A 16569-nucleotide genomic window follows, 5' to 3' on the forward strand; every position below is an offset into this window, starting at 1 on the left:
AAGGCTTCTGGTTTCTCAAACTTTAGTTGAGCTTGAAGGCAGACTTCTTTGGTGGACAGCATTCTCTCGGCCCATGGTGATGTGGAACCTGCTTGACTGTAGAGTATCTTCGATTATTTTTTTTCTGACCAATTTCCTCTTAGCTGGCACTAGAGTGACACTTTGGGTCTTTTTCAGATTTATTTTCTTTTATAAGCAAGTTTTAACTTCAAGTTGTCTCTGCCAACTTATGCATGCATAATAGAAGCAATAGATGAGATTAAAAAGCTGGAGTATTCCTTTAAGGCAGTGGTTCCCAACCGTGGTCCCAGAAGACCCCCAGCCCTGCACATTTTAGTGGGTTCCTGTTCTAACACGCAACCATCAACTTAAAGAAATGCTTGTTAATTAGCTAATTAGATGGATCAGGCACGTCAGGAGCAGTCTAGCCACTCAAATGTGCAGGGCAGGGTGTTCTCAAGGACCACTTTGGGAACCACTGCTTTAAGGCGTTATATAAGGTGCTCTATTAGAGTGTAGGTTTGCCCCAGTGAACACCACCAATAAAAGTAGTCTTGGACACAAGGCGCAAAGTCGTAGCCTCTCTGACCTCTTTGTGTCAAAAGCTGAAAGCAGAGGGCTTCTCATGTTAGTTCCCCAACACTTTACTTAATGCACCTTCCAGCGAGGCCTATTTTAACCCCATCATCAATATGGCATGACACCTGTCACAGCGATTCCTGTTTAGCTTGTGACATCTGCCTCTGCTCCAACGTGACTCATGCAGCTTCACAGCTACGTGGCTGTGCTTTAACATTTCACCAATTAAACCCTTTTTACTCAGATGAGTTCATCAATAATTTTGTTTGTACTTTTAAGGCGGCACTGGAGTCTGATAGCTTAGCGCAATGCATTGGAAAGTAGTGGAGCTGTTAGCCTGCTTGCGACTTATTAACATTTATTTATTTATTATTTTAACTTTTTTTGGAAGGTGGTCTTCAGATTTGAGGCAGGCATTGGGTGTAGGACTTTCCACCTTCATCTCCTGAAGTGTGATATTGTTTATTGATTTATTTTGGATATGTATTGCATGTTTGATGCCAGGTTGATCCGGCTGGTTGGAAGATTCCTGTAGGTCTGAGATCTGTACTCTGCCTTGCTGCCTATCCTGCCTCATAAGTCAGTACCTTAGAAGGCGGCATTGTGACGAAGGCACCTACAACCGACTCACGTCTGAGACACACTGACAGTTTCTCCTCAGATGTAAGATGTTAAGGGTTATTAATCATAAATAACTCACACTGCTGTTTGCTCCTGTCATTGCTTTTTCTCTCGAGGCGAGCTGGCATTAACCCAGAGGATCATGGGATATGTAAGGCAGCAATGGATACATCTACTCTGCCTTCAGAAATCTGCAAGATGACGGTACCTTAGCAGGCATCATTTTATACACACATTCGATTCGAATATGATTTCTTACACCTCAGACACGACCATCGTCCTGCTGAAAGGTTTTTTAGTTTTTAGAAAACTTCCACTCATGCGTCCAGTCGTCCATCCTCCCATCCTTCAGTTTTAACAGCGGCTGAGCATCCCAACAACACGCTGCACTGTAGGTGTAGAGTTTGTTGAGAAAGGGACAGTGTTGGGCCTCAGATTGCATTTTTGTTTATTTATATATATATTTTTTTTCCCTTTTATCACGCACAACCATATTCCACATTTTAGGTGGGTCACTCTGATGTCTGCTGGCGATCTCCAGATGTGTTCTGATGTGTTCTTCAGTAATGGCTTCTTTTTAGGCACTGTCCCATACAGACCAGATGTGTGCAGAGCTCTTAACATAGTTACCCCTCCGTCGTTGGTCTCTGCAGCTTTTCTCACAAGCCCTCTTGGTCTGATGTGGGGTTTTTTATAGGGTCGCCTTGTCTAGGCAGTGCTGGTGGTACAGTTGGTCCAGCAGTGCTCACTGGGATCTCCAGCTATTTGGATAAGAGATCTGCAGGCTTTTCCAATCCTGTGCTTGTCTGAAGCTCTGTCTCTGATTTCATTAGAACGCTTGTCCTTCAGATTCACAGTATAACAGTGGTGCTTGAGTTGAAGGGGCCTTTTATCTAGAACATCTGAGCTTGTTTATTGATTGAGAGATAGAGGCAAATTGTAAGTCAGTTGTGCAAAAAAGTACAGTTTAAATAAACAATTTAAAGATCATACACAGCTCAAAGGATTTTTATGAGGTATGCACTATGCTGTATATAGCAATTGAAACAATGAAAACCATCTATCTTCATTTTTTTTCATCTTCTCCATTTTTTTAGTTTTCTTGATGGCTTGAACCCTTTTGTTTGCTGCCCTTTACACTGTGTGAATATTTTTGAGTGAATGGACCAATAGAAATGCTTTAAAAGACTTGGAATAAACTCATGTTGTACACTGACTTCCATTTTCCTGTAAAGTCACGGTTATGGAGATGTTTTTATTGGACAGTGACGATATAATAATGGGATCAATAGAGCTTGTTCAGCAATATCTTCCTTAGGCGTTCCTTAAATGAGTCCTAACAGAAAGTCTAGGCCATAAATGTGCTTTTATAATTACGGATCCCATCATCCTCTCATCCCATAACGTCTCTATCGGTGCTACTCCGGGCTCGGAGCTCTGTTAACTGCACTATGGAGCTCTGGTGAAGCGAGCAGGACGGCGCTCTCCAGAACTGCTGTGTAACGCTGCAGAACCCATAGAGTTATATTAGTGTAAGATCCTGTAGTATTACTTTACCCCCTCAGCCCACATGCTGCTCTACCTCTTAGTGACGCTTCTGTATCTCTCAGCTTGTCCAGAAATGCATGTGTACAGCGTGTCTGTTAGGAGTGGCTGCAAGTGCAAATGACACTTCCTGGCTATAGGGGGAGCCGAGGAGCAATTAATGCTAACTCTTGCATACTGCTGCTTTAAGAGTGGTTGGTGAATATGCCCCATTGTTTTTTTAGGTAGGTGAAATATTTTTAAATGTCAAGGCTTGTCAAACTACCTTAAATGTGCCTGACAGGCCTCAGAGTTAAGCTGCATTTCCCCTTCCCGTAAAATAACGTAATAGTTTGGAGAGCAGGTTTTGCATCATGTCTGCATGACTTTGCATTACAGCTCCATAATTCAGCTTCGCCTGGAAATACCGTCGACTTGGGGACTGATGGATCGGTTCAAATTTCTCCATTAATGTTTCCCCTTCTTTTGCATATGAATAGTGCAAATATTGATTTGAGTGTGGGTGTGAGTGTGTGTGCGTGCGGGCGAGTGTGTGTATCCACCGTATGACAGCATATGTTTGGCACGTCCGTACTCAGGCAGAAGCAGGCGTGTCATGGCGGTGGCGGCGGCGTATGGGAGGCGTGGAATAATCACACAGTGTCATTCCGGGGGGCAGTTACACAGCCTGGTGTGAAATGAGAAATCTGCCTTCCTCCTGCTGTCCTAATGGAGGTTCCGGTCATTAGTTAAACGAGAGCTCCTCGCTGGTTGTAATCAAACGTGAAGTACTTGGTTTAAGGATCCATCAAGAAACATCTGCTGGCTGAGAGTAATGCTGGTTTCTGTCTGCTCTGGTGGAGTTAGCAAGCATCTGCGCACTCCAGTCGCCGTAATAACAGCAGGCTGAGCGCCTCATGTGTGACTGTGTCGTGCATTCGCAAACCGGCTCGCTCTAAATACACTGCCCACCTGTCAGACAGCAGAGGACCCCTCGTCCTTTCAATGAACAGTTAATACACAGGATGGTGTTCTCTTTAAGGGTTCACGGTCACTTTACTGCGTCTTGATTTCGAGGATCTGTGTAAATGTTGCGGAGTGAGTTTCGACACAGCTCAAAGGATCTACGAGTCATGCGTAATCCAGACAAATCTGATGGTTTTTATGAGGTATGTAATATACTGTATATCAATTGAAACAATGAAATGGACCAATAGAAATGCTTTAAAATACTTGGAATAAACTCGTACATTGTACAATTGTACATTGATTCCATTTTCCTGTACAGTCACTGTTATGGAGATGTTTTTATTGGACAGTGACGATATAATAATGGGATCAATGGAGCTTGTTCAGAGTCTCCTCTCGGTGGTGCTTCCTCATGTTCTTAAGGAGGTTCTCTGTTTGAGTGTCGGTTCCTCTCAGTGGTTCTCTTCGACCCGTTCTCTTCTTGAGTCTCGGTTCCTCTCCGAGGTGGTGCTTCCTCATGTTCTTAAGGAGGTTCACCTGTTAAGACTTGGTTTCTCTCAGCGGTTCTTCCTTATGCTTTTTGGAAATCTTTCCTTTTGAATCTTGGTTCTCTTGGTTCTTCTTAAGAAGGTTCTTTTTTCAGTATTGGTTCTTTTCAGTGGTTCTTCCTCATACTCTTAGAAAGTCTTGATTCTTCTTCTTAGACAGGCTCTTCTTTTTAGTTTCAATTCCACTCAGGGTTACTTCTTCATACATTTTGAGTCCTGGTTCCTTTCAGTGGTTCTTTGTTCATTTAAAGGAGAATCTCCTCTTAATTCTCAGTTCCGCTCAGGGGTTCTTCTTCGTGCTGATAAAGATATTCTGCTTTTGAGTCTTGGTTCTTCTTCCTCTTAAGGAGGTTCTCTTTTTGACTTCCTCTACACAGGTTCTTCTTTTAAGCCTCATGTTGTTCTCATGTACTCATGGGTTCTTCTTCTGATCTTGAGTCTTGGTTCTCTGTTGGTCCTTCTGTTGAATCTTGTTTCCGCTCAGTGGTTCTTTCTTATGATCTTAGGGAGGTTTTTCTGACACTGTCTTGCTTGGCAGGGTTCGACAGGGGTTTTCTGTTACACTGATTTGCGATTTTGTTTGTTTTTGATAGAAACGATTAAAAAGCCTGAAAATAAATCAAATGTTATCATGTCCTTCCAGCATTGTATGGTACAGTGTATTTATCTGGATTTAGCTCCTTCGACAGATTCATTACTATCTGTGTATTTGTCTTTCTTTAGCTTGTGGGTGATATTCATTATATACAGTCCTCTCTAACTGCTGTCACCATCTTGTTTCTTCTCTATTTTTCCCCCAACAGAGCATCTCTCCAGCCAGCAAGCCCCACCCCCTCTCCCACCTGCTCCGCATCAGCATAAGCAGCACCCGTCAATCACCTCATTGGCCAATCAGACGGCAGAGCTGCAGAGTGCGTCCGAATGCGTCCAGCTGCAGGAGAACTGGGTCCTGGGTAGCAATGTCGGTCTGGAGAGCCGGTGGGTGTATTACACAATTCATAATTCATATCATATAAACACCTCAATAAACACTCCTTTACACTAGAATAGGAGATATTAGTCCATAAACACCTCAATAAACACTCCTATACATTAGAATAGGAGATATTAGTTCATAAACACCTCAATAAACACTCCAATACACTAGAATAGGAGATATTAGTCCATAAACACCTCAATAAACACTCATATACACTAGAATAGGAGATATTAGTCCATACACACCTCAATAAACACTCCTATACACTAGAATAGAAGATATTAGTCCATAAACACCTCAATAAACACTCCAATACACTAGAATAGGAGATATTAGTCCATAAACACCTCAATAAACACTCCTATACACTAGAATATGAGATATTAGTCCATACACACCTCAATAAACACTCCTATACACTAGAATAGGAGATATTAGTCCATAAACACCTCAATAAACACTCCTATACACTAGAATAGGAGATATTAGTCCATAAACACCTCAATAAACACTCCTATACACTAGAATAGGAGATATTAGTCTATAAAACCCTTAATAAACACTCTTATACACTATAATAGGAGATATTAGTCCATACACCCCTCAACAAACACTCCTATACACTAGAATAGGAGATATTAGTCCATACACACCTCAATAAACACTCCTATACACTAGAATAGGAGATATTAGTCCATACACACCTCAATAAACACTACTATACACTAGAATAGGAGATATTAGTCCATACACACCTCAATAAACACTCCTATACACAAGAATAGGAGATATTAGTCCATACACACCTCAATAAACACTCCTATACACTAGAATAGGAGATATTAGTCCATACACACCTCAATAAACACTCCTATACACAAGAATAGGAGATATTAGTCCATAAACACCTCAATAAACACTCCTATACACTAGAATAGGAGATATTAGTCCATACACACCTCAATAAACACTCTTATACACTAGAATAGGAGATATTAGCCCATAAACCCCTCAATAAACACTCATATACACTAGAATAGGAGATATTAGTCCATACACACCTCAATAAACACTCCTATACACTAGAATAGGAGATATTAGTCCATAAACACCTCAATAAACACTCCTATACACTAGAATAGGAGATATTAGTCCATAAACACCTCAATAAACACTCCTATACACTAGAATAGGAGATATCAGTCAGTTTATACTACTAGTCTCTGTGGTAGTTTGATGAGAGAAGAGAATGGTCCACTTTGCCAGGCTGGAGCTCATTAGTTAACTGCATGTCTCACTGAAATTAAAACAGTGAGAGACATGCAAAGAGGCAGTGTTCCAGGCCAGGCTAAAAGTAATAACACTGTGAAATGATCTATTATTTTTATTTCAGTGGATGTGGACACAGTCTGATAGCGGTGTTTTATGAAGATGTGGCAAGGACACATTGCTGTGCATGGATAGGCCGTTATTTTATCCTCCTCCTCTGAGTAAATATTGTGGTTTTGTTGAGATAAGCCTGGATATCATACACACCTCGCTATCACAGCTTGAAGCTTGAAGATTGTGACCTAGTCTGAGAGTGTGTGTAGTTAAAATACACCCCCCAGAGTAAATTTGTCTGTGTCTGATATGAGCAGAAGCTTGACCTTGCCCTCCTTAGCTCAAACGGCACATGTGCATACATCCATCATCAACAAGGCCAAGAGAGTGTGTTTATTCACGCATTGAGTAGATACTTGTGGCGAAAACACTCATCTGCACCTGCCTTTTTAATACACCTGCATGTACTCACCCTCCACCAGTATTTTCTACACCGCTCCAGCAAAACCATCCGAAAAAACATTTACTCAAACCTCCCCTTTATACCTATATGAATATATATATATATATATATATATATATATATATATATATATATATACATAGAGAGAGAGAGAGAGAGAGAGAGAGAGTTACTGTTATACAGTTACTGATTTCCTTTCATTTATTAGAGTTTGATATATGTGACTCGACTACACACACCACAGCTGTTCCACCGTATCAGTGCAGGTGTGCAGATGCGACAGACTGAGCGAATGTCTTACTAAAGCCGTTCTTAAGAAGTTTTACTCAGCCTTACAGCACAGATATATCAGCACAGTGTAAAAGTAGTATATCCATGACCTGTGAAAGCCCTGCCTGCAGTACACCTACACCAAAACAAATGACACACAGTTTAATCTGTGATTATTATACAATTACAAATACACAAAAATACTAAAATATAACATCAAAACATTCTAAAATTGAACATAATTGACACAATGTCTACAGAAGTGAGACATGACTGTCCTATTTTATATTTACAAAATGAATTTAATGTGACAAATATTAACAATACAATAACAGAATAGTTGTTAAAAAAAGGAACTATTGACAATTTTTTTACAGAAATATGTCAAATCAATGTGACTTAATTGACCAGTTTTATACAAGCAATTTAATTACAGATATGTGACATAACTGACCATCTTTTATTTGGAAAAATGTTACATTGGCAGACATGTTCTGTAGAAATATTATTCACAAAAATGTAACATTTTTTCTACATAAATATTTATTTAAATCTACAAAGAACAGATCACTTACAATATATATAAATATGTGATTTAATTATCATAGTGTTTGAGCATAACAACAAAGGCAATTATAACAGTTGATAAATCTACAAAAATATCATTTCATTACTACATTCTGCAAAAATATAATATACCAACATTTTCTACAAAACTCACAACTGCAGTGCTCTCATTATTCCAGCAGTGACTCGTTTCCTCTTCCTCCTGAAACATCTACTGGGAGGAATCCTCAAACAATCAGGGAAACAGAGTGAAATTACAGGGGGAACTCTACGTTTGCCTGCCAGGTTGGAGAATGTGTTGTTCTAATGAAAGCTTGTTTCCATTTATCAAAATTCAACCTTTATTTATTTCAAACCTGCAGAATAAATAGTGTGTAAATGCGCCGGCTGTAGTGTGCTCATTCCCTTGATGATTTCCGGAAGTCCAGAATCAGCAGTTTTTCTCCAGAAAGCTGAAGGCAAATATCCCGCTAGACTGGCTGTGGCAGCGGCGGAATATAAATGCAAAAAAAAAACCCACACTCAGATGAAGATTTAATTACTAACAAGGGGCCGTCGTGGAAATGGGGGAGGAGGCAGCTTTCTTGTACAGCTCATGTTCTTTGTGTTCTGTACCTCTTAGAACCGGAACAGGAGTGTAAACATGATCTTTAATGGGCCGAAAAGTAACACATAACACAACAGCCATCGTCATCATCATCATCTCCTGAAGTGTTGGATTATAGCTCAGTTATTAATAAGGACATGTTCCCCTGGGTGTCCGAACAGCAGATTCCAGCGCTCGCTGTCCTCAAACCCAGACTGAAGACCCTCCTCTTCTGAGAGGACTTGGGTGAAGAGTAGAGTATTATGGTCTGTATATTGACTTGTGTTTAGTAGAGTCTAAGATTAGAGGATCTGAATTTTAGTCTATTTAAACTAGCTGAGCTTCTTCAGTAAACAGTGAAGCAGTTTTGTAAGTCACTCTGGAGGAGAGCGTCTGATAAATGCTGTAAATGTTTGGTGTAAATCAGGGAATGAATCCAGCATCTGGAGCATGAAGGTGCATCCATTCCAGAGAAGCCTGTAGACTGTTGGGTTGTGATGTTCAGGGTTGATTTGTTTCTGTAGAAACCCGTAACTCAGCACATATCAATACATTATCAATGGATTATTCAGCATGAATTATTAAATATCTACTGTAACTTATACAGTCTTTAATATGAACTATTTAGTATCTCCAGTGATTTATTCAGTAACCACTATGAATTATTTGGTATCTACAGTTATTATATATGGTAACTACTATGAATCATTCATTATCTACCATCGATTGTTTAGTGACCACTATTAATTATTCCATATTCATTAGCTACTGTGGATTAACTCATATCCACTATGAATTTATCAGTATCCACTCAGAGTATTATAACGTATATACTATTAATTATTCAGTATCTTGTCTGAGTTATTCAGTGTACAGTATTATCTATTCAATAAACACTATGAATTATTCATTAGCTACTGTGGATTATTCAGTGTTTAATAACCTGTCTGAATGTTTTAGCCTTCATTAGTTGTTCAATATCCACTATATATATATATATAAAATTATTGATTGCATTTATTTAATAAATACAAAATAATAAATAAACACATATAAATATCTACATAAATCATTGAGCACATCTGCAGTTTCAGAGGTGAGAAGAGAATTCACAGCACAACAAACACCAATCACACTTAATCATGATCTGTTGGAAATCACGGCCCATCTCCCCGATTTTGATTATGAATTTTCAATCAATGCTTTTTTTCCTGAAAGAGGTTCGTTATGATCGAGTGCTCTTTGATGAAGTGATCGCTTATTTGCCACTTCAGCTCGCAGCGCAGTCCAGCTTACAGGCGTTGAGCGGCCGAGTCGCGGCTCAGCGTGAATGAAATCTAATCACAGGTTAAAAGCTGTAATGAAGGTTTGCTCTTTTGTCCTCCATTGTCGACTGATTGCATTTAAATTTCTTCATTTTTTCGCTCGTATTCACTTTTTTAATGTCTTTGCTGTAAAGTATTAAATTATGTGCCAGTATTTGCGTGGCGCTCCGCTGTCTGTTGGGTCAGACTTAAATCAGTTCCATTTTTAGCAGCCTTTTAAAGCAGAGTCTTGAACCGCAGCTCTTTCCCTTTTATTCCTGCCTTTAGGTGCTAATGTACTGCTTTATTCTCAGCTCTAATTGGGCAGAATGGGCCGCCGCCCACAGACACTTCACCGCCTGCAGTCTGAAAGGGCTCGAACTCTCTGTGTAAGATCTGCTCTCCTGACGGCATTGATCGCTGCTGACAGACAGCAGCACGAAGAGAAAGCAAGTTCATTACAAACAGGTCCTGCTACCAGTACAGATACAGATAGAACCGCGCTGAGGAGAACACGGGTTCTGATTCTGACTGTGGTTGGTGTGTGGATCAATATTAGATCAACATCCAATCATCAGATCAACATCCAACCAGCATCAAAGTAATATCGGATCAACATCAAATCAATGACAGATTCATATTACATCAACATCCAATAATCAGATCAACATCCAGGTAACATCAGATCAACATCAAATCAACATCCAGTCATTATCAGGTCAACATCAGATTAACATCAAATCAACATCCAGTCATTATCAGTTAACATCAGATCAACATTAGATCAATATCAGATCAAAATTAAATCAACATCCAGTCATCATATCAACACTGAATTAATGTCCAACCAACATTGGATCAACATCAAATCAATGCCTGATCAACATCAAATCAATCTGATTAACATTGAATCAACATTATTAGATTATAATTATTTGTATAATTATAATTATTATATTAACATCAAAGTAACATCAGAGTAATATCAGATCAATATCAGATGTATATCTGATCAATATCAGATGTATATCTGATCAATATTAGATCAATATCAGATGTACATCTCATCAATATCAGATTAATATCAGATCAATATCTGATCAGTATCAGATTAATATTAGATTAATATCAGATCAAGCAGGTTTTATAATAAACTACAGTGAAGCGGACAAATACCCCCCCCCTCTCTCTCTCTCTCTCTCTCTCTCTCACGCTCTTTCTTGTCCTGTTCTCTCTTCCACTCTTCCTCTCTCTCTATTTGTACTCTTATCTCTCTCGCTCACTTTTTCCCCTCTTATTATTTCTCTCTCCCCTCTCTTCACCCTCTTTTTTTCATATACTCCTTTCCTTCCATTCTGTCTCTCTCTCTCTCTCTCTCCTCTCTTTCTTTATGTATCTTTTTATATTTTATTTCTCTCATCTCTGACCTCTGTTCGTCTTTCTCTCCTTCTTCTTTATTTCTCTCTCTCTCTCTCTCTCTCTCTCTCTCTCTCTCTCTCTCTCTCTCTCTCTGTGCTGAAGTTTTCCACTCTGTCGGAGCCGATCTGATTTTTACACATCAGGAGAGAAAGGGACTGTCCTAAAACGGCAGCGGCGCAGAAACCTCTAGGGAGCGTCTTAAAATAAAATAAAACACCGCCACTCAGTCGAGAGCTGGGAAAATCACCTGCTGCTCGGCTTCCTGCTGGGACGCCAGATGATTTCCCGCCTCAGACAGGATGCTCCAGTCCTAGTTAGACTTCAGAGAGTCTCCTCAAATCACTCTTTTCCCTCTTAGTGCCGCTTTCTTCCTTTCCCCTCCCTTTCCCCTCTCTCCTGTATTCCAGGGCGTGTTTCCTCTTTCATCCGCCCCGCTTTGGTTCTTGCTCCACGGCTCTGTTGTCGAGATTAGTGGGAATGAAGGTTCTCCAAAAGCTCCTTCGGCTCCCGCTGTAGGGAGGGAGCTTTTTATGGTTTTTAAGAGGAGGTGGTCACACTGAGGAACACAGCCAGACTCTTTAATCAGAAGACACTCGTCCTTGTTCTGATGATGCTGCTCCTTGTAAGGTGGTAGAAGATCACTCAAGGCAGTAGCAGAAGGTGTGCTACTCAGTCCCTGATGAAGAACTATAGACGATAAAGCGACAGTTCAAATCAGTAACTCTCCCCCTCGTCCCAAATCCAATCAATCAGTCAAATCCAATCAATCAGTCTGACAGGTTTAGTTCCAGTTAGTCAATATCCCACCAGTTAGCATGACTACTGCATGATGATAAAAATGATGATAGTGATTATAAAGATGATGATAGTGATAATGATGATGATGATGATGATGATGATAGTGATAATGATGATGATGATGATGATGATGATAGTAATGATGATGATGATGATGATGATGATAGTGATGATGATGATGATGATGATGATGATGATAGTGATGATGATAACGATGATGGGGATGATGATGATGATAATGGTGATGATGATTATGATGATGGGGATGATAAGAATGATAAAAGTGAAGATGATGGGGAGACAGGTGATAAGAATGTTGAGAATGATATGGGTAATGAGGATGATGTTGATGATGATGATAGTGATGATGATGATGATGATGATGATGATAATGGTGATGATGATTATGATGATGGGAGATAAGAATGATAAAAGTGAAGATGATGGGTAGACAGGTGATAAGAATGTTGAGAATGATATGGGTAATGAGGATGATGTTGATGACAACATGATAATGTGATCGTGGTCATGAAAATGTCAATTATGATGGCGATGATGATGATGCTGCTGCTGCTGATGATGATAATGATAATGATGGTTAAAATGATGATGGGGATGTAGAGAAGGATGAATGACATGTTGCTAATGGTCATATTGATGATGATGATGATGATTATGATGATAGTGAAGATGATGGGTAGGCAGATGATAAGGATGTTAATGATATGGTTAATGAGGATGATGTTAATGACATGATGATGTGATCATGGTCATGATAATGTCAATTATGATGGTGATGATGACAATGATGAAGGGGCTGTTGGAAATTATGAATGACATTGACGATGATGATGATAATAATGTCATGAAGATGATTAGAATGATGATGATGATGGTGATGATGGGTAGCCAGATAAGGTATATATGGTATAGATATTGAAAATGCTAAGGGTGTTAATGACGACACAATGATGTGATCATGGTCATGATAATGACAATTATGATGGCAATGTTGTTGATGATGGCCATAATGGGGATGACGATGATAATAAAGATGATGATAATAATGGTCATGAAGATGAAGATGAGAATGGTGTTCATGGTCATTGTGACCATGACTTAGATCATGACAGTGATGATGATGATGATAATGGTCATATTGATGATGATGATGATGATAAAGATGGTTATTATGATACCGGCAATGTTGACAATAACAAAGATGATGACGATAATTATGATGATGATGATGATGATGATGATGCTGACAGTGACAAAGATGATTGACGATGTCATTTTCAACACAGTTTTAATCGATCGTTCATCAGATGTATGTTGAGCTTCAGAGTAGTGGCTGTGTAGCAGTGACTGTGTGTAGCTACTTGAAGTGTGTGTCCGTTTCCTTTAATACAGGTTTAACTGGACTCTGCTCGGTTAGATCAGTCTCCTGTCTCAGAAGTCAAGGACTCTTGTCCAATCAAATAAATGTACAGCTTCAGGAAAGGCCTGAAGATCACTATCTGAAGGATCCATCCTGAGAAGTGACTCATGCTCTTCATGATCTGGGCTGTTTTTCTGATGTGCTGTGAGCAAACACTCGCTCACTCGCTCGCTCGCTTGCTCACTCACTCACTCACTCACTCAATTCAGTTCAAGTGTCCATGTCCAGAGAATCGGCTTAACATGCCAAGTTAGAGATATAAGGACCAGGACGTTATCTGCAGTGGACAGCGTGACAGAGGGTGTGGAGTCATTAATTGTGTTGGGTTCTCTTTAGGTGAAGCGTTGAACAGCTTGTGCTTGAGCTTTTAAAGCCAGGATAAGAAACACAGAGCTCAAAGGGTGTCCACGTGCTCCACATCCCACAGGACTCAGCACAGATCTGTGCTCAGAGAGAACCCTTTACAAAACCGACCTGAAGCTCGTACTGAACAGCGGTTCTGCAGGTGCTGGAAAGGTCTTCATTACTCTGAAGCTACATTTTACACTTTAATGGCCTCGATCGAATAGTTTGGTGAAACGTCAAATACACAACCCTTAATGCAGTCTTTCAGGACTTCTCCAGTGCCCAGACTTCTATTCTTTCATTTTGCACTGAAACCATGAAGCAATGCTAACAGACACTAGAAGTCAACTTTCACCCAAATCTTTTCCGTAAATACAGAAACAAACTTTGGGTTATTCTGGGTAAAATTATGGTAAATTTAAAGACTACATGAATTCACTGACATGTTAGATGTTAGATGTACAGAAGAAGAGTAATATAAAAAAACTAAAGGTAACTCAAGGCTAGGTTTAAAGAGCCTTGCTCCTTGTAGTCCACGTAGACCACTCACTGACCTCAGGGTTTTTTATTGTTTCCAAATCAGGTGAAATTCCATTCCACCCCAAATTGGTTTGTTGTTAAATGAGGAAACAAACTAATTTTAGGCCACGCCCACATATGAATGGAAATACTGATTGTAAAATGATGTGTTTAAATATAAAATCAATGCAACAGCACAGAGAGATCACATTATTAAAGCAGCATTATGTGAGAATTGGCATTTCTTGCTCCTGGGCTCCCCCTACATTTTAAAAGTGTAATTCATGCTTTGAACGTCCCCTAAAGGACACGCAGCATTACATGGTTCTGGAGAGCATTGTTTTGCCCGATTCGAGTTACATGTAGGAACGATACAGGCTGCTGTGAAGCTACTGTTCCCAATTAAAATTGTACATAATGTTGCTTTAAAGCTAAAATAATAATATTATTAATAAAAAAACAACCTTTGCATCAACATTTAAAGAGTTAATGCAGTTTTAGTCACAGTGACATCTTTTGAACAGAGCTGAAGAGAGTTTGTGATAAACATAGCTCCCTGTCTGTGAGGGTGAAGGAGGCTGGGTGACAGTTCTTCTCCTTTCAGGCTCCTCCAGAGCTCTACCTGCCAGCCGCTGCTGCTATAGGCCTCTTTACATCAGCGCAATCCTTTTAACTCTTTAAGTCAACAAGGACTCCTTTCAGCAGCTCGCTCCCCCCCTTTAGCCGCCCTAATTCGCTTAAGGTAGCCGCTGTGGATCAGATTATGTCGGGGAAGGACTTGTGTTTCTTTTTGTTTGCCACTTTCTTCCTCTTTCTGCCTCCAAATCCCGCCGCTGCACTTTTGTTCTCTGTCTTTCTCGATGCGTTCCCGCCGTCAGCCCGGTGACAGCGAGACGCCGACACACACTCCGAGGGGCTGGGTTCCCATTCAGCCCTGTGAACAACACTCTCACACTCTCTGAAAAGGGTCGAGGAGGATTAGCTTAGTCACTCTCGCTGCCTGGCGTCACACTCGCGCTAATCAATTACGCACTGTTTGGCCTGGAAAGGCAGCACTGTCAGTGTATTTGTTAATCGGTTGTGAAGGCTCTTTAATAGGCCTCATTCGCCATTCACCAGCCCTGAACCGATCCTCTGCAGTGTGTAAAAGTGTGTGTGTGTGTGTGTGTGTGTGTGTGTGTGTGTGTGTGTGTGTGTGTGAGACATAGTACCCGAAGAGCGGCTCTCAACTTTGTGGATTAAAAAGGATCTGGACAAAATGCACCTGAATGAAAGCCGGCTGCTGTAAAGCAGGTCCTGCACTGACCTTCCTAAAGAGAACATCAGTATGTGTGTATGTGTGTGTACGTGTGTGTGTGTGTGTGTGTGTGTGTGTGTGGTTGCGTGCGTGTGTGTGTTGGTTGAAATAGCTGCAATTAGATGTTCCCTCTAAACATCTACCATGGTCCACCATTCACTGGGAATATATTGTTTCCCACTTCTCCATGCAGAATTCTTTCAGCTGCGTAAAATGTGCATTTCTATTAGAATTATTATTTACAAAAGAATAAAAAAGACAGTTTATGTGTTTATTTTTCTGCCCTTCGTCTCTCAGTGCTGTTCAAATGAAGATCAAACATCCAGATGTTTAAATATAAACTATACAACAAGCTTTTCTCAGGGTGTCCTATTTCTTTAATGTAGATGTATTGTCAGTGTACAGAAATGAATAATTATAAATAATGTATTAATTATTTGTGAGAATATGCTAATTCTCAAGTACATAAGTAAGTACTTTCTCCTCAGATCCAGTTCACTCATTAACACTCCTCACTCTCTCCTGCTTCTCTTCTCTGGGTTAAGTTGAGGGTGGTGTGTTGGTTCTCAAAATGCAGTTAATTCATAAACAGATAATTTAATAATAATTTAGTTCTACCATTGTGTTATCAGAAAAAGATTAATAATCCAGTTTCTGCAAGACAAATAATCTATTTCTACCATCATGGTGATAAATTCAGTTCTGCAGATGCCTTTTCAGTTTAATTTAATTCAATGTCAATGTTCTTTTATAATACTTATTATTGGTAGTGGGACAGTAAAGCATGGTCAAATGTAATTGTGCGAGTAGAGCATGTGTAAAGTGCATTGTGCAGTACAAAATAAACAGTATTTGTACAACAGTAGCAGCGATATATGTAGTGGGCTTATATTAATAGATGCATGTCAGAGTTTTTTTTATTTTCTCTGCAGTTTTGGCTGATCATCAGTCTGACACAGAATAATCTATATCTCATCTGTTTTTGCTCCAGATGTTGCTGCACTGCGATAAAGTCAT

The 16569-nt window shown here is 39.8% G+C and overlaps 1 protein-coding gene across 2 annotated transcripts in view; it reads left to right on the forward strand.

Annotated features, from left to right (window-relative positions):
- LOC140540562 (teneurin-3) overlaps positions 1-16569 on the forward strand; it is a 192860-nt gene that overhangs the window by 97751 nt on the left and 78540 nt on the right. For both annotated transcript variants that reach the window (XM_072662912.1, XM_072662913.1), the window contains exon 4: positions 5045-5219. In XM_072662912.1, the coding sequence (XP_072519013.1) occupies positions 5045-5219 (175 nt within the window). The remainder of the gene's footprint in view (positions 1-5044; positions 5220-16569) is intronic.

The sequence above is a fragment of the Salminus brasiliensis genome, chromosome 19, assembly GCF_030463535.1.
Source record: "Salminus brasiliensis chromosome 19, fSalBra1.hap2, whole genome shotgun sequence".
Classification (NCBI taxonomy): domain Eukaryota; kingdom Metazoa; phylum Chordata; class Actinopteri; order Characiformes; family Bryconidae; genus Salminus; species Salminus brasiliensis.